The 23,712-nt window shown below is 42.0% G+C and overlaps 1 protein-coding gene across 1 annotated transcript in view; it reads left to right on the top strand.

The window, feature by feature from the left end:
* LOC132898498 (cadherin-12) overlaps window positions 1-23,712 on the top strand; it is a 294,117-nt gene that overhangs the window by 48,950 nt on the left and 221,455 nt on the right. The window contains exon 2 of the mRNA XM_060940161.1: window positions 23,046-23,517. Coding sequence (XP_060796144.1) covers window positions 23,266-23,517 — 252 coding nt within the window. The 5' untranslated portion in view covers window positions 23,046-23,265. The remainder of the gene's footprint in view (window positions 1-23,045; window positions 23,518-23,712) is intronic.

Genomic DNA, 23,712 nt, shown 5'->3' with positions numbered 1-23,712 from the left:
AGGCCAGATGGAAGGAGAAAGGATGGACCCTTTTAGCATCAGATGCCCATATCAGCACAATGCAAGAGCTTTCGCTGGCCAATACGAAATGCCAACATAGACAGGAACATGAGCATCAAGTGGACATCACATTTTACAGCCTGACAAATGATACAAAGCAATGAAGAACAAGACACACGGCCCGAATTCCTGCAGTTGGATAAGTTCGGGAGCCCTGCAGGCATCTTTTATTACAGGAAAGGAAGCGAGGTGTTCTTCTAGAAGATCAATATTCTGCCAGTGTTATGTATCCACAAACTGTGTCCCGTCAATGTGACTCCCTGCTCTTAAGTCATAACATCAATACTAACCACATTTTAAACCTATTATATGGTATTAACACTCACACACCCACACACAAACACATATGCACAATACAAATCATCCATATCCCAGAGGATGATTAGATATATTGTGTCTCCTGCAAACCTTGTTTATTTAAAGGTACATCACTGGCTTTGCTCTCTGATTGAAAGTACTTCAACCAAATTTCCTTGGCCCCATTTAGCTCAACTGGCCACCTTCAGCCTTTATTGAATTTCCACAAAACAATAAAAGAAAGAAGAAAAAAACCAACACCAGTGGTACTAATATCCACAAACTGCTTTCAGACATCTTAGTTTAAAAAGATAGTCAGAATTTGCATGTAGATTAGAGTTATAATGATAAATAAATAAATGAATGAATGTGTCAATGAATCGTGTGGCACAAAAAACACACTAATATACTTATTTTCCAAATAAAAATATGCAACTTAAGCACTTGAACAGAATATATGTACAGAACATAACAATTTGCTTTGCAAAAGTACATGGAAGAAATGAGTATGCATTTCTTCAGCATATTGGTGGAATAGTGCTGGTGAAAATGAGTATAATTATATTAAGAGAAAAGAAAATGAAGAAAATGTTCCAGAAAATGAGATATTTATTACCTCTAAAAATGAGATGGAATCATTTTAATGACCCTTAATATTAGCTTATAACTTCTCAGGTGGGTGTCCTTCAAAGTGCATATTACAGCAGTTCACTGTGATTGAAATTAAAGCATTTGCAATACTCTCACCACTACTTTAATAAGACAAAAAAGCAATAGAAACTGACAATGAGACTGAAAATGTACAATAAGTATTTCCTCAGAACTAAAGCTATTAATGGTGCTTGGTTGTATGTTAGGAGACAGTCACACATGCTGATGCATACAAGTTGATTAATTAAACAGTGAATTTTAGGATCAACATCTCAAAACCACATGCTCACAGAAAACAACTTTTTGCTTATTTATTTCTATCACAAACTAACTTGAATATATATATAAACAACAGGTTATCTATTATTAAATTTCACCTACCAATATGCACAGAGTTTTCACACCTAAGGTGAGTATGATGACACACCTTATCTCAAACCTGTAAGTGCCAATCACCTAAGTGTCAGACAGCATCAGGGCACAGGCTTCAAATGATTAAGATGATCCCCTCTTTCTCTTCCTCTAGACCTGTTCCATGAATAACACTGCCATGTCACATTGAGCCCTATTTAAGACTTATCATTAAGAGCTCTCAAATCAGCACTCTGATGCCTTCATTTACTGCTGTGCCTCTGAAGTACAATTCAATCAGCTTCTTTATCAGCTCCTTATGTATGAGCTTGTCACTGGTACAGAAGCTCAAAAATTTGTTTTCTCATCACCTTCATCTCCCCTTCCCCCCACCATCATGCAAATGGGTTAAAATTCTATTGAGACCTCAGTAGAAATGGAGGCTTTCTGACTAACACTTTCGTGTGTGTATGACAATAAAAGCGAAGAAGCCTTTATTTGTCACATGTACACTTAAGCACACAGTGAAATTTAACCTCTGCATTTAACCCATCTGAAGCAGTGAACGCACACATGTGAGCAATGAGCACACACACATACCCAGAGCAATGAGCAGTTATGCTACAGCGCCCTTGGAGCAGTAGTGGGTTAGGTGCCCTTGCTCAAGGGCACTTCAGCCCCATCTCAGGCCATGGCTGCCCCATGTTCACCTAACCATATGCCATTGAAAAGTTGATGTAATAAGAGAGATACCATACATAGTAGCATCACCAGGGTTTTTCTTAAGAACAGAAAGTTATTAAGGCAAGAGAATGCCCTGTATGAAGTGAAACATGGACTATTTGCTGTGTCAGCTGACTACCATCATTTGTCAAGTGCTCAAAGGGCTACACTGTTGTTTCCTTGAACATATTGACTTTTCCCAATCAACTTTTTTTTAATCTAATTCATGTAAAGTGCTTTGTTTAATATAAGTATTGACAATCAGACAATACCCAAGGGCTACAAATTTAAAGCATTATAAAATGTCTGTGATAGGGCATAATTAATTGGAATGTTATCTTTCCCTGTCTGACAGGCTGTGTGTAAATTTTTCCCCAGCCTGACAAGTTCACCCAAGCTTCACATTGTTCTATTTACTCATGTCCAATTAACCACCGAACCAGAATGTTCTTGGGAAACAGTTGCTACTCCTGCATTATTATGACAATTGTAATAGTTTATGAACAGTGTTTCTTCACACCAGGTAAATTAATTTGTTAAAATCACAGTAAATTAGCATAACAAGGCGGTCACACTAATAGCTGGACCAAAATAAAGACTAAACGATTTTAAAAAGTGTTTTAAAATATTAACTTTTTTTTTTTAAATAAGATTGCTTGTGAATATAGCACAGACTAGATAATGAGGCAGGAAACCCAAACAGCAAAAGTTATGTCATGACATGTAATGGCTAAAATACACACATACCGTATACACACATACGGTATACTTACTTACTTACTTACTTACTTACTTACTTACTTACTTGTTTGTTTGTGTTTTATGAATAAGTTCAAATAATAATCATATTCCTATTCTTGTACATGAAAATATTTTCCCTTTATTTTTGGCAGGAGCAGTATGTCAGAATGATGGCTTATAATGAGGCAACATGTAAAATAATGCAAGGGTCATTTCTTTGGAGAACACTTCTATGCAGGAATGGTTGCTTTTAACAGAACTTTAGTGAAGCATTCCATTGAATAAGAATGAAATTTAGCAAATGAGAGAAACAGATAGGCAAGTGATTAAACAACAACAACAACAACAACAACAAAACCCTTAATTTCCTTCATGCTAATGCTTTCAACAAGGACCATGTCAAATGCTAAAACTCAGAACATGATTTGGTGTGTTGCTGTGAAATGATGGATATATGATATCTGTTGATATAAGCTGTTGTAAAGATCAGAACTTCAGTTGGCATTGTTAAAAGCTTATACATTTCTTTTTGCTTTTTATATATCTAGTAAATATATGGTGTATACCTTCAAAACACAAGCTCCACATAGACATTCCATATCAGAAACAGACTTTAATTGAAAGCAAAATTTTGAAAATTGCATTTCTTTTCCATACTGCTGCATTTCCATATTCTAAGCCTAACTTGATACTTTGTACACAACAAAAGCACACTAGCATGCATGATTATGTGCTGCTTTCAAACTGTCTTTCCCTGTGCTTACTGTTGTTCAATAAATAAATGCAAATTAGACAGACAGACAGAAATACAAAAAGATACACACACACACACACACACACACACACACACACACACAGAGTACCAATCAAATGTTTGATCACACCTTCTAATTTAGTGGATTTTCTTATATTTTATTAATTAAAAGACACTTCATATCTTAAAGTAATGATGGATGTCATTTCTCTTTGCTTAGTTGAGCAGTTCATGACATAATATGGATTACTAAAGGTGTTGAATAGGGCTATTTACTGTATTTTTATTATTTACTATTTGATGATTTCAAATGCATTAAGAAGGCAAAAAAGTTCACTAATTAACTTTTGATGAGGCACACCTGTTAATTGAAAAGCATTCCAAGTGACTACCTGGTTAAGATACTGTCTAAGCTTTTGACTGGTCCTGTATATACATGCATTAATAATTAAATACCTACATACACTACCGTTCAAAAGTTTGGGGTCACCCAGACAATTTTGTGTTTTCCATGAAAAGTCACACTTTTATTTACCACCATAAGTTGTAAAATGAATAGAAAATATAGTCAAGACATTTTTCTGGCCATTTTGAGCATTATTGAGCATCCATTAATCGACCCCACAAATGTGATGCTCCAGAAACTCAATCTGCTCAAAGGAAGGTCAGTTTTATAGCTTCTCTAAAGAGCTCAACTGTTTTCAGCTGTGCTAACATGATTGTACAAGGGTTTTCTAATCATCCATTAGCCTTCTGAGGCAATGAGCAAACACATTGTACCATTAGAACACTGGAGTGATAGTTGCTGGAAATGGGCCTCTATACACCTATGTAGATATTGCACCAAAAACCAGACATTTGCAGCTAGAATAGTCATTTACCACATTAGCAATGTATAGAGTGGATTTCTGATTAGTTTAAAGTGATCTTCATTGAAAAGAACAGTGCTTTTCTTTCAAAAATAAGGAAATTTCAAAGTGATCCCAAACTTTTGAACGGTAGTGTACATACATACATAAACCCCACTATACATTATCAATGTACTCACTATTTTCACAGTCTAAATTCAAAAGAAATTCTCTTATAAGAAGCTAGACAGTCCAAGATCCAGAGCTCAGCACTTAAAGGTTGTTCAGTAGTCTCACTTCCTCTGCTTTCCTTCTTTCTCTAAAACCTCCAAAACTGGAGTTCTGAATCAAAACATCCTCATGCTTTCAGAGTGACTTAAGACTTGGAAGAATCGAGGTGTTCTTTCTTTCTTTTTCTTTTTTATCCCATTATCCCATACTGTGAATCTTTTCTTAAAAAATAAAAAAACCTGAAATACGACAAGCCAGGAGAAAATACATAATTCAGATGACAAGAATACGTTTTTTTCAGCTGTCAAATAATTTTGCTTTCTCATAATCACTGAGTTTGATTCATGCTTTGTCTGTTGCATCATAAAAGCTTGGTTTTCTGGCAGCAGATCCAGACGGGTTCCCATAAGGGCTTGTAGGCTTAGAACTCATATACCCTCTTTTTTGCCTTAGGCCTTTTTTTTTGTCTGTGAGCTACTACTGGCTAACAAGAGGTAAAGGAGAGTTCACGTTCATTCACTCACAGACTTTTACTGTCATTCAGGAGGCCTAGTGATTGAGAATTGAGAGTGAAAAGTAGAAGAAAAAAGGAAACAATAAATATAGGGATATTCGTTGAATAAATTTATGCTCTTTAATGAATCACATAATCCATATGCTTCTCAATTTCCACCAACCTTCATTTGTAACCACATTTCACAGAGCATTTGCATAATTTTAAGGGAAAAAGCATGTAATCAAATTTGGATGTGAATATTCATGTTCAATAATGTACAATGGCTACCCCATTTAAAATGGAAAAGTTTGTTTGATGATTCATTTTTCAGTTTCTATTTCTGATGGAAAGAAATCAATGTCTGAGTCAATCTACTTCAAAATGGAAACTTCATTTAAGTTTACAAAGACCTGATTTACAGCTGACTTTGTAACTCACATGGTGGTAACATGATTTGAGAAGATATTACATTTTTGTTTTTTTTTTTAATTTATCACTGTATGTCAGAATAATATGAGTCAAGATGGATAATACTGACAACCATATGAAGGTTGAAAAATTGTCAGTTTGATATCCAGAGGACTATACAGAAATCACACTGGTGTGGAGTTTTGCATGTTCTCATCATGTGAGTTTCCTCCAGGTTCCCCTGGTTTCCCAAAATCATGCTTGTAGGTGAACTGAATACTTAAATTGCCCGTGTGTGTGTGTGAGAGAGAGAGAGAGAGAGAGAGCATACAGTACCATTCAAAAGTTTGGGCACACCTTCTAATTCAATACTTTTTTCTTTATTTTTTTATGAATTAAAATGTTTCATGTCTTAAAGTAATGATGGATTGTTGTTTGTCTTTACGTAGTTGAGTGGTTTTTGACATAAAGGCCCGGTCCCACTGGCCGATGGACACAAAACGTATGCAAAAAGGACACAGCGGACGAGCAAAATTTCGGGGGTGGCTCTATCCGTTTTCATCCGCTCCAGAAATGGACAAAATTGGCGAAAATTTGCGAAAACAGAACGGAAAAGAACGGACGTGGGTAGTATATAGCGGGGATGTTAAACGCATGTTCATAGGAAGCCTAGCGGATGAAAGCGGATGGAAGTGGATGACAGCCCCGAAGGGGTTACCGGTGATAACTGAGAAGCGGACACATAGCAGAAAGAGCGGATGCATAGCGGATGAAGGGAATGCATCACGTACGCCTAACGGAAACAAAGGGGATGTTGCGCGGATGTATATCGGATGCAGACCGTTCACTGCGCATGCGGGGGGTATGAATTGCGTCTGCTCCGCGGATATAAAGGGATGCAGCACGCACGCCGTCAGCATAAAGCGGAAAGACGTGCTGGCGGCTACATCGATACATCTCTACTACTAGATGATTTTCTCCCCCTTTTTATACAAAATATTGATTGTCCGCTAGGTGTCCTTCTACATACTCTAGACATACTCCAGACATCCTAAATATATGAGATACATCCCAGATATAAACGCTTTGTCCGTTTTGAATACTTTATATACGAGATGCATACGCTTACATCCTTTCTATTTCCGTGCTACTAACGATGAATAGACGTTTCATGTACCTTATCTTTCCTCCCTCTTTCCGTTTTCAGCTGCAGCGGATGTGAGTTGCGAGGATGCCCAGAGGATGCAGAGAGGATACAGCAGACGTTTAACGGATGATAATGGACATAGAACGTTTGTTGCTCGTATATGTCGCAGATTTACATCGTACACGGCGGAAAGTTCATCCGTTCTAAAAGTTTTGTGCAGCTCAAAACTTTTTGCGCGGATGAAATCACAGTGGACGGATGCTCGATGGATAGAGCGTATGAAGCACGTATGCAATGAGTACACAACGGATGCATAGCGTTTTCCAACAGATGGCAAAGATTTTTTTACGTTTTACATCCTCTTTGCATCCGTAAGTGCAGTGGGACCGGGCCTTTAAAATAATGCCAATAGTGTGCAAAGCATCATCAAGGAAAATGCTGGCTACTTTGAAGAACCTACAACAGCCATGTGCAGCCATTTTAAGTAGTATGCTGGGTGGGTAATTTTGTTTGAGAAATGAAACATCTGGTTCTCTCTGGGGATCAATTTCTCTCCAATAAAAGTGTTAATACTGCAGTACTTTACTGTCAGTGCATTGAAGCAGAAAGGTGAATACAATTAGTATATGTATCCATTTAGCAAACATAGCCAAACATGCCTTTTCACATACTGTAAGGAAACAGTGTTTGTGAGGATTTTGTGATAGTCATTCGTGACTGCCTAAAGCTAGACACCACGGAAACTTGGCAGCCTTACATACATCTGTTTTAGTGCTTATATAGTCTGTTTAAAAACAGATGCACAACAGAACTATTACATTCAAAATCCATTTACCAAAACCCATATTTCATTGTTGTCAGACAAAATGTAATTCAGGGAAGTAAACCTTCCCTGAGGTACACTACCGTTCAAAGGTTTGGGATCACCCAGACAATTTTGTGTTTTCCATGAAAAGTCACACTTTTATTTACCACCATAAGTTGTAAAATGAATAGAAAATATAGTCAAGAAATTTTTCTGGCCATTTTGAGCATTTAATCGACCCCACAAATGTGATGCTCCAGAAACTCAATCTGCTCAAAGGAAGGTCAATTTTATAGCTTCTCTAAAGAGCTAAACTGTTTTCAGCTGTGCTAACATGATTGTACAAGGGTTTTCTAATCATCCATTAGCCTTCTGAGGCAATGAGCAAACACATTGTACCATTAGAACACTCGAGTGATAGTTGCTGGAAATGGGCCTCTATGGACCCTTTTCAGTCACGTGACCTTAGTAAACGCGACCGCCATTTTGGACATGTAGTGGACTTCGGCTCAAATTGGTTTGAATGTGAGGAAGGCGACAAACATAAAAGAAAAAGGAGCGAGATGCAGAAAACTGTATTTACTAGTTTACTGTAATTATGATCTGGCAGCTATTTACACCGGATCCAGTGTAAATAGCTGCCGGAGCCAACGTCCGGCCGGGCCGCGAGCGAGCGCGCGCTGGCTCCGCGGCCGCCGACTCCGGCCGGGCCGCGAGCGCGCGCGCGCTGGCTCCGCGGCCGCCGGCTCCGGCCGGGCCGCGAGCGAGCGCGCTCCGGAACCTCGGACGTTGGCTCCGGCGGCTATTTACACTGGATCCGGTGTAAATAGCTGCCAGATCATAATTACAGTAAACTAGAATGGAATGTTAACAGCAATGTAATGCCTTTTCTGGCTAATTTTATTCGTCTTACCTCCAACAAAGTGGTCACTACACAAGCGTTGGTATGCCGCTATCCATCTTCTCCGTCGGTCAGCATCTACCGGGATCCGATAAAATGATAACCCTTGCCTTGTTTGTTGATGGTTACTACATCCAGGTGCACAACAACATAGTGGCATGATGGAAGTCTTGCTGAAAATAAACTTTCTTTGCTGCCGTTCCTCAATGCTGGCTGTGGTAAACTACTGGTAGTACATGTCCAAAATGGCGGCTGCGTTTGTCGTGACGTCACGTGAAAAGGGTCCATACACCTATGTAGATATTGCACCAAAAACCAGACATTTGCAGCTAGAATAGTCATTTACCACATTAGCAATGTATAGAGTGTATTTCTGATTAGTTTAAAGTGATCTTCATTGAAAAGAACAGTGCTTTTCTTTCAAAAATAAAGAAATTTCAAAGTGATCCCAAACTTTTGAACGGTAGTGTAAATAACTGTATTTATTTTTTTCGCGGTGCGGTTTCCATCAAATCCTGCACTCTGATTGGCTGGCGAGCGGGTCCGTATCCTATGGTATGGACCCCAGTTACGGACCCCGGTTATGGACCTTTGGCGACTCGCTCGTTCACAACAACAACAAACATAGTAGCATTTTTTTTGTCAACATTTATCTTTTTTTAATAAGATTTATTTATCTCATCTCATTATCTCTAGCCGCTTTATCCTGTTCTACAGGGTCGCAGGCAAGCTGGAGCCTATCCCAGCTGACTGCGGGCGATAGGCGGGGTACACCCTGGACAAGTCGCCAGGTCATCACAGGGCTGACACATAGACACAGACAACCATTCACACTCACATTCACACCTACCGTCAATTTAGAGTCACCAGTTAACCTAACCTGCTTGTCTTTGGACTGTGGGGGAAACCGGAGCACCCGGAGGAAACCCACGTGGACACGGGGAGAACATGCAAACTCCACACAGAAAGGCCCTCGCCGGCCACGGGGCTCAAACCCAGACCTTCTTGCTGTGAGGCGACAGCGCTAACCACTACACCACCATGCCGCAAGATTTATTTATAAGATTATCAAAAATCTTATAAATTTTTGCTAGCATTTCTCAGGAAAATAGCATTAATTTTACATCATGGATAGTGATAACGACAGTCTTCACAGTGAAAGCAAGTTTTACTACCCAGAGGAAGAAGAAATAAAATAAAACATTTCAGGAGGAAGCTAAAAACCTCTAACTTGCTAACTCCTAGCAAAAACATGTCTGAATCCTGAATGACTCCAATTCTGTATAAATAAGGGACTACATAGGTGGCAAAATGTAGTTTTTTTTTCCTGCCATGGAAGTGCACTTGTATACTGAGGAGGAAGCCATTTGCATTACAGCTGTGAATGAGGATTAAAAATAGCATTAATTTTACAGCATGGATAGTGATAACGACAGTGTTCACAGCGAAAGCGAGTTTTACTACCCTGAGGAAGACAAAATAAAAACATTTCAGGAGGAAGCTAAAAACCTCTAACTTGCTAACTCCTAGCAAAAACATGTCTGAATCCTGAATGACTCCAATTCTGTATAAATAAGGGACTACATAGGTGGCAAAATGTAGTTTTTTTTTCCTGCCATGGAAGTGCACTTGTATACTGAGGAGGAAGCCATTTGCATTACAGCTGTGAATGAGGATTAAAAATAGCATTAATTTTACAGCATGGATAGTGATAACGACAGTGTTCACAGCGAAAGCGAGTTTTACTACCCTGAGGAAGACAAAATAAAAACATTTCAGGAGAAAGCTAAAAACCTCTAACTTGCTAACGGCGAGCAAAAACATGGCTGAATCCGGAAAGACTCAATTATGTATAAATAGGGGACTACATAGGCAGCAAAATGTAGTTTTTTTCCTGCCATGGAAGTGCACTTGCATACCAAGGAGGAAGCAATTTGCATTGCAGCCGTGAATGAGGATTCAAAATGGTGGCTCGCCTCAGTTTTCCCTTTCGGGCACTCTCGTTTTCTCTTAGAATTTGGTAAAAAAAAAAAATTATATAATTTACCAGCTTAAGGTCGGTCCATATGGTGAAATACCATGACCTCGGCCTTGAATACTGACCTCGGCCCAGAGGGCCTCAGTCAGTACTTTCAAGACCTCGGTCACAGTATTTCACGATACGGACCGTCCAGCTAGTAAATAGCATATATTTATTTTTTTATGGTCTGGTTTCCATTAAATCCTGCACTCTGGCTGGCAAGCGGGTCCGTATCCTACGATACGGACCCCAGCTACGGACCCCAGCTACGGACTCCGGTTACGGACCTCTGGCGACTCGCTCATTCACAACAAAAACAAACATAGTAGCATTTTTTGTCAACATTTATCTTTTTTTTATAAGATTTATTTATAAGATTATCAAAAATCTTATACATTTTTGCCAGCATTTCTCAGTATAATAGCATTAATTTTACAGCATGGATAGTGATAACGACAGTGTTCACAGTGAAAGCAAGTTTTACTACCCTGAGGAAGAAGAAATAAAATAAAACATTTCAGGAGAAAGCTAAAAACCTGTAACTGTTGCTAACGCTGAGCAAAAACATGTCTGAATCCTGAATGACTCAATTTTGTATAAATAAGGGACTACATAGGCGGCAAAATGTAGTTTTTTTTTTTCCTGCCATGGAAGTGCACTTGTATAACAAGGAGGAAGTCATTTGCATTACAGCCGTGAATGAGGATTCAAAATGGCGGCTTGCCTCAGCTCAGTTTTCCCTTTTGGGCGCTCTCGTTTTCTGTTAGAATTTGGTCAAGAAAAAAATAAATATATTATTTACCAGCTTAAGGTTGGTCCATATGGTGAAATACCATGACCTCGGCCTTGAATACTGACCTCGGCCCAGAGGGCCTCGCTCAGTACTTTCAAGACCTCGGTCACAGTATTTCACCATACGGACCTCCCGGCTGGTAAATAACATATATATCTTTCTTTTGAAGATGATATATGGATAGAAGACATGCCCATTATTATTATTATTATTATTATTATTATTATTATTATTATTATTATTATCGCAGCAGGTCTGAGAGCTGAGGAATGAAATTTGTCTGAGCATCAGCCAAAAAATCTGACAAAACGTGTTTCAGTATAAAATATGCTGTGTGTGAACTTCAGAGGTTAAATGAAAAGTTCAAGAGGATCTGGGGATGTCTTCTGGGTAATCTTGGGAGAGCCTCTGCCCTGAGACTGGCACTGCAGGGTGAAAGAATCCACAGGGATATAACAGTGTCTCCACAGTGCTACAACCACTCTCAGAAACTATTTACCCACCCATATTTTATTCACGGGTCCATACTTGATTATATATATTTTTTTAAGTTTGGTCTGGTCCACACTCGCTGTTAATTTGATTTAGTTCCTTTCTATTTAATATTCATTTGTATTTTCTTTCTTTCTTTCTTTCACAACTACTGAATCCACTCTGAAACTTGAAAATACTCCCAGTAAATTATTATCTCATCTCATTATCTCTAGCCGCTTTATCCTTCTACAGGGTCGCAGGCAAGCTGGAGCCTATCCCAGCTGACTATGGGCGAAAGGCGGGGTACACCCTGGACAAGTTGCCAGGTCATCACAGGGCTGACACATAGACACAGACAACCATTCACACTCACATTCACACCTACGGTCAATTTAGAGTCACCAGTTAACCTAACCTGCATGTCTTTGGACTGTGGGGCAAACCGGAGCACCCGGAGGAAACCCACGCGGACACGGGGAGAACATGCAAACTCCACACAGAAAGGCCCTCGCCGGCCCCGGGGCTCGAACCCAGGACCTTCTTGCTGTGAGGCGACAGCGCTAACCACTACACCACCGTGCCGCCCCAGTAAATTATTATTATTATTAATATTATTATTATTGATGTTATTGATGTTAAAGTGAGGGTTATGGTTCTGTGTAGGTATACATCTGCAAACAAACAACATAATTAAAAAAAAAATCTGTTTTCCTTGTCCAGCAAATGTTCCCACAATGTCAAAATTATCAGACATTTGGTGCCTACGAAGATATACAAACATGCCCCTACACACACACACACACACACACAGAAATAAAATAAAAATTAATTAATAATAAAAAAATTTCCTTGTTGCAAAAATATAAGTAGATTTCTACACAAGATTTATCTCATCCCTCTTCCCTTACTTTCCTGCAATCTCAACTGCTTATTTGTTAATCAGGTTTATGACAGGCTTGACCATGAATAACTTTCATATCCATCTTTATCTGAGCTGGCAGCTTGGCAAGCCATATGCTTGCTGATTATTGGGAATGATTAGTTGAGGGAACACTATACCAGTGCTGGCACAACACTCAGAGAATGTTGTCAGGCCACAGCTTCACATTATCAGATGCTGATGTGTGGGTCAATGCAGCTAACACTCAGTCCATCACATGGTAATGAACCACTCTCATCAGGTATTCAGTGCAGTATATGCCCAGAAAAAAATGACCATCAAACTGTTCAGCACTTTCAAGAAACTATGGAAGAAGTAATGCTGCATTATATCAGAGTTGGAAAAAACTCTGACCTTCACCATCACACAGATGACCTGTGCAATCATAACTTGTCTTGATTATGTATGCAGGTGTGGTGAGACAGGTAGAGGCTGATGAGTTTTAACCTTTAAGTAGCACTTTTGGGAATAAATGAAACAAGATATGGTGTGTAACCTTGATAATCTATCAAGTCTGTGTTTGATGTCAATGAAATTAACCAAAGACAATGGTGTCAATGAGATTCTATAATCAAATTTGTGTTCTGATGGCATATATTATTACAGGCATTGGGAGATGAATGAGAACTTGAATATTAAACATATCACATTAACTGATAAAATCAAGAGGAAAAATCAACCATAGTCCTATTACATGCTGATCATGCCACTGATTTCTTCAAAAATTCTACCTGCTTTTTTAATTTACCCTGCTTGAAATAGACGCTAACCCTGTGTCTGACATCGCTCCCTACTCACTATGTGAGGACACCATTTTGTAGTGCTGTCCGAAACCAAAGTGAGGATTATTACACCCTATGTAGTGCACTCAAATTATCCCACAATGCATCACAAAAAGTAGTGTACAACCAATGTTCACTAACCAAGCAATACAGTATATCCCATCCTGCATTGCGGTCGTGCTGAAAGAAATCAAATTAAAAGTCTCAAATTTGATTTAATAAAAGGTAGTGGCAAAGAAGAAAGCATTCAGCCTTGATTTGAAAAAAGAAAGATGCAGGTACTTTGTATTGATTAATGTGGGAAATATGCTCAGTATAATATGTATTTATCACAAAAATACATGCATGTATTTATTATTTTGAAAACCCACCAGCTGGCTGATATGGCACTTTTTAATTATGCAACAGTAATGACATAAATACCAGCATGACAGGCTAGTGTCCGAAAGCATTTTTTCATTTTACCAATGACCTCACTATATAGTCCTCTATATAGTAATTCCCAAGATAGGGAGTAGGGAGTAGTGAACAAGTGAGCGATTTTAGACACAGGGTAAGTGAAAGACAGCATAATTTGGAGAATGACTATTCTGAGGGGACTATTATTACTCAAAGCATCCTTAGATTAACACTTAAAATGTTTCCAGCATTGCTTGTGTGATGAGCACTGCTAGATTAAGCCTCCTCAAAAATAAATGGTAAACATTGTTGGCAGTTGTGCTATTTCAGACTGACATTGAACAAATCAACAACAGTGGTAGAAGAGAGTACCGGTATGTGTGTTGACATTGAGAGTATATCAATCTTTCTGACTGGAACAGTTCTTCACAACTGGCAGTCTTAGACCCAGTAATTCATCCTGCTCCACCATTACCGATTCATGCAAATATTTTAATGATTTCCTTCACATGTTCAATCATTACATCCCACATTTCCAGATATGGAGCAACAAGTAATGGTGATGTTGAGACAGTCTGCTTTCAAACATGGTATTAACATTTATATTGCATTTGTTCAATTGGCTGATGTTTTATCTAGTGCACTGTACACATGATTAATGTTTTAGATTAGTTTAAGAACATACAACTGGAATGTTGTGGGTTAAGGGTCTTGAAAAAGGACCCAGCAGTGGTGGTGCTGCTTGGATTTAAACTCATGGCTTTCTGATGAGTAGCCAAAAAGCTTTAAACCCTGAGTCACCACTTATCATTATGAGTTCTGCCCATTTTAACTACTTTATACTTAATTGAAAATTAATCTATTTGAAAAGTGATGCTTTTTCCTTACCTTTTCCAATTTATTGAATTGTCTGCAATTTAAAGTACAATAGCAAGAGAGCCAATGTATTGTGATGACAAGCATAGGGTACTGGTAGAGTCTTTTTTTCCTTTTCTTTATGAACTTAGGAACTGTCTTGTGTTGGACACTATTTTGACCACTGCCCATTCACTGTCATGGAACTTGTAAGCCTTCCTTTTTTATTGAGTAAATGTCAGAACATGTGATTTACTCAGACAGAATGATAACTGTAATGAGATCTATATTTCACCAACATTGGTTGGGTGAGAGGAGTTGTGCAGCCGTTTGCACTCTTGCCCCACAGCAAGAAAGTTCTGGTTTTGAACCTCATGGCAACTGGAGCCTTTCCGTGTAGAGGTTGCATGTTCTCCCTGTGCCTGTGTGGGTTTCCTCCAGACACTCTGGTTTCCTGCCAGTGTCCAAAGCCTTGCAGATCAGGTCAGCTGACTACTTTAAATTGCCTATACGTGTGAATGAGTGTGAATGGTTGTTCATCTCTGTGTTAGCCCTGTGTTGGTAATCCACCAGTGTGTCCTTCACCTCTTGCCCAAAGTTAGCTGGGATTGCCTCCAGCTTCCCCATGACCCTGATGGATAAACAGTAAAAATAATGGATGGATGGAAGGTTAGGTGAGATGCATTTGGCTCTAGATCATCTCCATCTACACTAAACAGACATGCCATCAATATTTCTGACAATCCCACCCCTCCCCCAAGCATCTTTCAATAAAGATTGCAAATATGAGCTTTCATTTCCATTGTATACAGTTAATGAAATATAGCATTACAGTTTGACTTGTGTCTGTGAAGATTCTCAGTCATCCAGGTCATAGTAAACTGTGGGTGGTAAAAGAGAGTGTAGTATTCTACCAGGTGGGTGGAGCACAGAAGCATGGTAGGCCAGAACTGAGTTCTCAACAAACTCTTTATTTTTTAGCTTTTCAGCCTTTCTCCAATTCCCAGCCATGCGCGCGCGCGCACACACACACACACACACACACACACACACACACACACACACAAGTGTTCTGGTTGGGGAGAGAGCTCCCTTTCTCTGCTCTCCTCTCCTTTTAAAGGGCACGGTCAGTGGAGAAGACACACAAACACAGGTTAATTCCCATCAAGTGCAATGATTCCACCACTTACCTTCCCTGACTCCACCCTCCATTCACAGATCGACGCTTGGCCACACCCCCGCTGCCACATACCCCCACCGCCCGACTCAGGCCGGGGAGCCATCCAGCCTGTAGCCAACTCTTCCCCCCCCGATGGGAGAAGAAATCTGCCACGACCATCTGTGCCCTCGGCCTGTGGACCACCTTGAACTTAAACGGCTGGAGTGCCAGATACCAATGGGTGAGCCGCACGTTGGCATCCTTCATGCATTGGAGCCACTGCGGGGGCATGTGGTCTGAACAGAGGGTGAAAGGGCGCCCCAGCAGGTAGTAGCGGAGGGCAAGGACTGCCCGTTTGATGGCAAGGCACTCCTTTTCGATTGTGCTGTACCTGTCCTTGCGGACCGACAGCTTCTAGCTGATGTACAGCACTGGGTGGTCCTCCCCCCCACCTCCTGGGACAGAACAGCCCCCAGCCCTCTGTCCGACGCGTCCGTCTGCAAAATAAAGGGGAGAGAAAAGTCAGGGGAGTGTAACAGTGGCTCCCCACACAGTGCAGCCTTTACCTCAGAGAAAGCCCGCTGGCATTACTCCGTCCACTGGACCAGATTTGTTGCTCCCTTTTTAGTGAGATCAGTCAGATTTAGCTGGCTGGTGATGTCCAAATAATTAGGTATAAACCTACAATAGTAGCCAGCCAGCCCCAGGAACTGTCTCACCCCCTTTTTGGTCTTGGGCCTCAGGCAGGCTGCAATCGCTGCTGTCTTATTAATTTGGGGACGCACCTGCCCATTGCCCAAGTGGAAATCCAGATACCATACTTCCACCCGCCCAATTGCACACTTCTTCGGGTTGGCTATAAGACCCGCTCGCTTCAGCAACCTAAGGACGGCCCTTAGGTGTTCCACGTGCCGTGGCCAGTCATTACTATAAACAATAATATCGTCCAAGTAGGCGGCCGCGTAGGTGGAGGACCCTATCCATAAGCCGCTGGAATGTAGCGGGCACCCCAAACAGCCCAAAAGGAAGTGTGATGAACTGGTGTAAGCCAAACGGTGTGGAAAAGGCCGTTTTCTCTCGGGATAGCGGAGTCAAGGGGATCTGCCAATATCCCTTTGTCAAATCCAGTGTCGAATAAAAACGAGCCGTGCCTAGTTGATCGAGCAACTCATCAATATGAGGCATTGGGTACGCGTCAAACTTAGACACCACGTTGACTTTCCTATAGTCCACGCAGAATCGGACTGACCCATTGGCCTTGGGAACCAAGACCACTGGGCTGCTTCAGTCACTGTGGGACTCCTCGACAATGCCCATTTCGAGCATGGCATCAAGCTCTTCCCGAACCACATTTTTTTTGTGTTCGGGCAGTCTGTAAGGGTGGCTGTGCACTACTACCCCTGGGGGTGTCTCAATGTGGTGTTCTATGAGGTGGGTGCGGCAGGGCAGCGGTGAGAACACGTCAGCAAATTCTGTTTGCAACCGGGCGACCTCCGTGAGCTGGGTCAGGGAGAGGTGGTCTCCACAGGGGACCGGAGCGGTGGGTGATGTCAATTTCCCTTTTTGAACCTCCAGCCCCAGCTCCGCCTTCTCCGGAACCACTGACACCAACGCCACGGGGACCTCCTCGTTCCAAAGTTTTAGTAGGTTGAGGTGGTATATCTGTAACGCCCCACCCCTGTCCGTTCGCCTCACCTCATCGTCGACATCCCCGACTCACCGTGTGACCTCAAAGGGTCCTTGCCACCTGGCGATCAATTTAGAGCTCTACGTGGGCAACAACACGAGTACTTTAACACCCGGTGTGAATTCCCTAAGGCGTGTGCCCTGTCATACAGATGGACTTGATGTTCTTGGGCCTGCCGCAAATTCTCCAGGGTTAGGTGCATGAGTGTGTGGAGTTTGGCGTGCAGTTCAATAACGTATTGAATTTCGTTTTTACTGGTTGAAGGTCCCTCCTCCCAATTTTCCCATAGCACATCCAGAATGCCATGCGGCTTATGCCCATATAGTAATTTGAATGGGGAGAATCCCGTGGAGGCTTGTGGGACCTCTCGCACTGTGAATAACAGGGGCTCGAGCCATTTATCCCAGTTGCGTGCATCCTCACTTACGAATTTTCTAATTATGTTTTTGAGGGTGCGATTAAACTGTTCGACTAAGCCATCCGTTTGTGGGTGATAAACGCTGGTGTGGATAGGCTTAATTCCCAGTAACTCATACACTTCGCGCAGTGTATGTGACATAAACGTAGTGCCTTGATCAATCAGAATCTCTTTGGGGATTCCAACCCGGGAGATGATGCGGAAGAGTGCTTCAGCAATATTACATGCTGAGATGTTGCGAAGAGGCACTGCTTCCGGATATCGTGTTGCATAATCCACCAGAACTAAAATAAAGCGATATCCTCATGTTAACCAATCTAATGGCCCGACGAGATCCATCCCAATTCTTTCGAATGGGGTCTCGATTAATGGCAGAGGGCGCAACGGCACTTTTGGGATGGCCGTGGGATTTACTAACTGGCATTTGCAGCCTGCCGTACACCACCTACAGACATCGCCGCAAATCCCTGGCCAATAGAACCAGGCCATTATTCGGGCTAGTGTCTTGTCCTGCCCCAAGTGTCCGGCCATGTGATTAAAGTGAGCTGCCTGGAATATAAGTTCCCAGTGGCTCTTTGGGATTAAAAACTGGGTTATTTGTTCCTTAGTCTCAGTGTCCTGCGTCACTCAGTATAATCTATCCTTAATTGGATGGAAAAATAGGGGAAGGACGGGGTGGCGTTTGGCTGGAGCATTTGACCATTGATTTCTCTCAATTGGTCAAACGCGTGCCGCAGAGTCTCGTCTCATGACTGCACTAACGGGAAATCCGCAAGGGAATCCCCGAGAGAGGGAGGAGGAGCCTGCCACTCCTCACTCTGACGCGGTGATGACGTAGACAGCTCTGTGACAGCTGCTCCCCCCAATGCCACTCTGGGACCTCCCCCGGCTGAACTATGGCAGGCCCCACTCTTCACTAAGTGCATCATTAATTCCCGAAATCCTGGCCAATCAGTCCCCAAATTTTTCGAGTGGGTAAGGCGAGGATTAACCGCTGCCTTTACTCTAAATTTCTCCCCTCGAAATAGAATGTGGACCGACACTAAAGGGTAGATGTGAACATCCCCATGCACACACAACACCTTCACTAACTGTGCTCTTCCCAATGCCTCGTTTTACACCAGGCTTTGGTGGATTGAGGTCTGATTACAGCCGGAGTCCACCAAAGCCTGATACATATCCCCTTGGATACTCATCGGTATGCGATACGCTCTGGCCCAATCGAGGGCGGTCTCCGGCGTGTCGAGGATCCGGACCACCACGCCCACCTCCATCGCCAAACACTGATGCTGGAGGTGCCCTGGTTCCCTGCAGCACCAGCATACTGGCCCAGGCTCTCTCTCTGCACCGGTGTTCCGGAGATCACTCACCTGAGGGGGGGAAGACACGAACACAGAAGTAGGAAACGGTAGGACACCGCAGGGTCAGCGGGCCAGCTGGGGTGGAGCCGGTCCCCGCCTCCGCAGTGGGCGAATGGGGAGAAGATGAGGAACAGAAGGGGGGAGAGAGAGAGGGGAGAAGGGGAGACACACTGTCCTGCCATCAGAACGGCCGCCATATGGTCCTCTGCCAGCACGATGGCCTGATCCAGCGACGCCGGGCAATGGCACTGGACCCACTCTGCGGTTCCTTCCAAAAGTCGGGCAACAAATTGCTCCAGCACCACCAGATCGATGATTCCCTTGGCATCGCTGTTGTCGGCCCTCAGCCACTGCCGGCAGGCATCCCGGAGTTGCTGGCCAAACTCAAACAGCCGGCCACCCTCCTCCAGGCACAGCGCGCGGAAGCACTGCTGCTGCTGCTCCGGGGTGCAACCCACGCACTGGAGGATGGCCCTGCAGAGGTCCACATGGACCAGCTGGCTGTCGGCGGGAAGCTGTAGCTCGGCTAGCTGCGCCTTGCCCGTTAGCAGGGGGAGGAGGTGCGCCGTGCGCTGTTCCACCAGCCAACCCCACGCCTCGCCTGCCTGCTCAAAGAGGCTTTGGGGTCATCCTGCGGAACCATGTTCGTTAGGGTGAGGTGGGGAGGGTCCGCGGCGGTGGTGATCGGGGCCCCCACTGATGCGAGCAGGTGCCGGAACGCCTGGCAAGCTTCCTGTTGCGCCAGCACCAGGGCTTCAAAGCGTTGTTCTCGCTCCTTCCGGAGTGCGATCAGCGCCTGGTGCTGGCTTTTTTGGGCTGTGGCGAGGGCATGGACCAGGTCCTTGAAGGGGGAGGACTCCATGTGGCTGTTCCCTTCTGCACTTTCCCGGGTTTCAGCACCACTGTAGTATTCGACCAGGTGGGTGGAGCACAGAAGCATGGCAGGCCAGAACTGAGTTCTCAACAAACTCTTTATTTTTTAGCTTTTCAGCCTTTCTCCAATTCCCAGCCACACACACACACACACACACACACACACACACACACACACACACACACACACACAAAAGTGTTCTGGTTAGGGAGAGAGCTCCCTTTCTCTGCTCACACACAAACACAGGTTAATTCCCATCAGGTGCAATGATTCCACCACTTACCTTCCCTGACTCCGCCCTCCATTCACAGACCGACGCTTGGCCACGCCCCCACTGCCACAGAGAGCAACTGGACTTGCTTGAAAACAAGTCCAGTTGCTCTCTTTTACCACCCACAGTCTGACTTGTGGGTTACCATTTTTACATTCAGGTGTAACTGGTCATATGTGTTACTCACTGTGCTGTGAATAAATAGAATCGCTCTGAATTGCAGTGAACTACAAAACCTTTATGGTATGTTATCTTCAGACATGTTAAGTCAAAGAGAAAGTACTGGATGAGATTCTGGGAGAGAAACAATGCTATTGCCATTTTTAAAAACTGCTCACTGAAATCTAGCTAATATTTCATAAATAAATACAGTAATCAGTTTCATTGCTTGATTGTTATGACCCAGATATGGGAGCCAACTTCTCTGTGCTTGTGCTAGTAAATGGATATTTTGTCATATAATTTTAGAGTGTACATAAGTGAATTTGAGATTGTTCTAAAATATTTAATAGAATGATTAGTTGTTCATTAAAACCAACTGCATAAATTGGGTTCCTAATCTTTGCTGCCATATAACATTCTTTAAAAGACAATTTTATATTGCTTGGCTGGAGACTCCAGATAGCCAAGGTCAAATACACTTTGTGTCTAAAACCAAACCTGCAGGGATTTTTATAGCTTGGCATATTTTGAAGCTGTAGCTGTATTTGGGCCTCTGCAGGCCACTTTCTTAAATGCCAGAATCACCAGCTATTGTGGTCTCACTGAGTGTGCTGGCAATGCCAATTCAATGTGCTTAAACATTTCCAAACCTAGCACCATACTGGAGCAGGTGGGGCTCAACACAGGCCACCTGATAAGCACATTGACCCAGACACCAAGTGCCAACGATCAATCATGTAGCCAATGAAGCAAACAGGAGAAGTGTGGAGCACTGAGGCATAGCAAAGCAATATTGGGTTGGCATCTGGACAAGCTTGGAGTTGTGAGAGGAGTAACTTTCACTGGTAGAAAATAACAAAACAGCATTGGAATTCACTAATGAGATTTAGTGAAGAGGTACATTGCTGATTTGTTACCTATGTTCATTTGCGTTTTTACAAAGATGAATCAAAATTCTCTCAGATAATATAAACTCACTCTATATTTGTAAATAAACATGTACCGGTATATGTAATTGCATACAATTGTAAATTTATTAAGATTCATACTGTATGTCCCTATATATGGGCAGTAATGTAATGGTTGGAATGGGTTTAGCAGTTCTACAGTAGCTTGACTTAAAAGTACATTTATATGCATTTAAATGAAAATATTTGCATAAAATTGTGTGAATTTTGTATGAGGTCAATAATAAAATCAGGTTTGTAAATTAGATTAAGTTTTTATTTTTGCAGATATGTTCTAAATACATACATACAGTATTAACATGTTCACATCATGTTTGGGGAAATGTACAACTGTTTCTCATCCGTTTTATTTCCTTGACAGTCTTGACAACAGGAAATGAATACAGGATTTTTATTTTGGCTAGCAGAGTATTAAAACATCTTGTGTATTTTGGGAATGCTTAGATGATATGTTTTCTCCATCTCTTGGAGACACTCACTTCCTATAACTAACTGCATGTTACATTTAATTTCTGTCAAACAAGGCCCTGTTTTGACTTTGTTTCTGTGTGTGTGTTTTCCTATTATAGAGGACTAAATAAACTTGTTATTTCAGATAAAGTAATTTTATGTAAGAGGAAATTATTTTTGACATGTAACGATGTATATTCATTTTTAAAGGAACCTGGTGGGTAGTATACAGGATCTGTTTGATTTAATCTCCTTAATTTCATGGAATGGCCTAAGGTGCATCTATAAAATATATTGTACAGCCAATGATGCTCAGCTATTTTATAAGTGGATGAGAATCCTGATGCATCAATTCTTTTAGCTGATATCTATGACAAGCCAAGCCAAGAAGCCTTTATTTGTCACGCATACACTCAAGCACAGACTTACCGTAAGCACACAGTGAAATTTAACCTCTGCATTTAACCCATCTGAAGCAGTGAACACACATGCACACACAAGTGAGCAATGAGCACACACACATACCCAGAGCAGTGGGCAGCTATGCTACAGTGCCCAGGGAGCAGTTGGGGGTTAGGTGCCTTGCTCAAGGGCACTTCAGCCCAAGGCTGCCCTATGTTAAGCAACCAGTAACTTAAACAACCAGTGGCTTAAAATGTACCTGATTTAAATGGAGGTTCTATTTTCTGCCAAAGGAGCAGAGATTAATTCTCATGAAGATAGATTCTCCCTGATGAACTGCAGAGAATACCTGATACAGTCATTTTGTGCACTCTATCACTATATCAGAAATGTTGGAGATACTGATAAAACCTGTCAATCATGAATATGTAATCACAAATTCTGTATTCCTATGTGATGGGAATATAGCTATTAAACTATAATTGAAAGCAATTAAACTTATATGGTGTTGACATTTTTTAAAGGTATAAGAGAAGAGTTGAAAATAAACAGTAGTTCTTCCATTGACTTTCAGTCACAGCAATACCATAACTTGTTTATTTTTTGCTTTATTTCAGGTGATCATTTCATGGCCAGTTGACTGACTCACCATCTCTAAGAAGAGGATTTGAAGAACACCAGCCTTTTTGCTCCATATCTGGTGTCTCCATCACTCACTCATCTTTAATTCCCATTCATACGCCTCATTGTTCAGCCATTTTCCTGTGCCCTGGCTCTCTCATTTTCATCTCCTACTCTTCTTTGGACTATAAAAAAAGGACTGTTCCGGACTGCCCAATGCTGAATAGCAAAAGTCTACTGCTGCTCCTGTGCTTCCTGTTTGAGAAGAGCTCTCCTGCTCCTCTCCACTCTGTGCACCCAGCTCAGAACCAGACCCAGCCAGGACTCAGTTGGCCCCACAAATCAATGTTTACTGCAAGAAAGAGAGGAGAGAATGGAAGCATTCAGAGGGTTAAGAGGGGATGGGTATGGAACCAGTTCTTTGTCCTGGAGGAGTACATGGGATCTGACCCTCAGTATGTGGGCAAGGTAAGGAAAGATGCTTTTTTTTCCCCCCTGAAATATCAAGTTGGACAGGGTGGGGCTATAATAGGAACCTGCATTCAAATGTAGTAAAGTGTTGCACTTTACATTTCCTTTCCATTTTCTTTCCAAAGGCTTTCTACAGTTCAGTAGTCACATAAAGCATGGATGTGACTATTGAGCTGTATATTACTTTTAGAG

The sequence above is a fragment of the Neoarius graeffei genome, chromosome 14, assembly GCF_027579695.1.
Source record: "Neoarius graeffei isolate fNeoGra1 chromosome 14, fNeoGra1.pri, whole genome shotgun sequence".
In the NCBI taxonomy this organism is placed as follows: Eukaryota; Metazoa; Chordata; class Actinopteri; order Siluriformes; family Ariidae; genus Neoarius; species Neoarius graeffei.
Note: the sequence above shows the minus strand (reverse complement) of the source record. Positions and strands in the feature narration are given on the sequence as shown.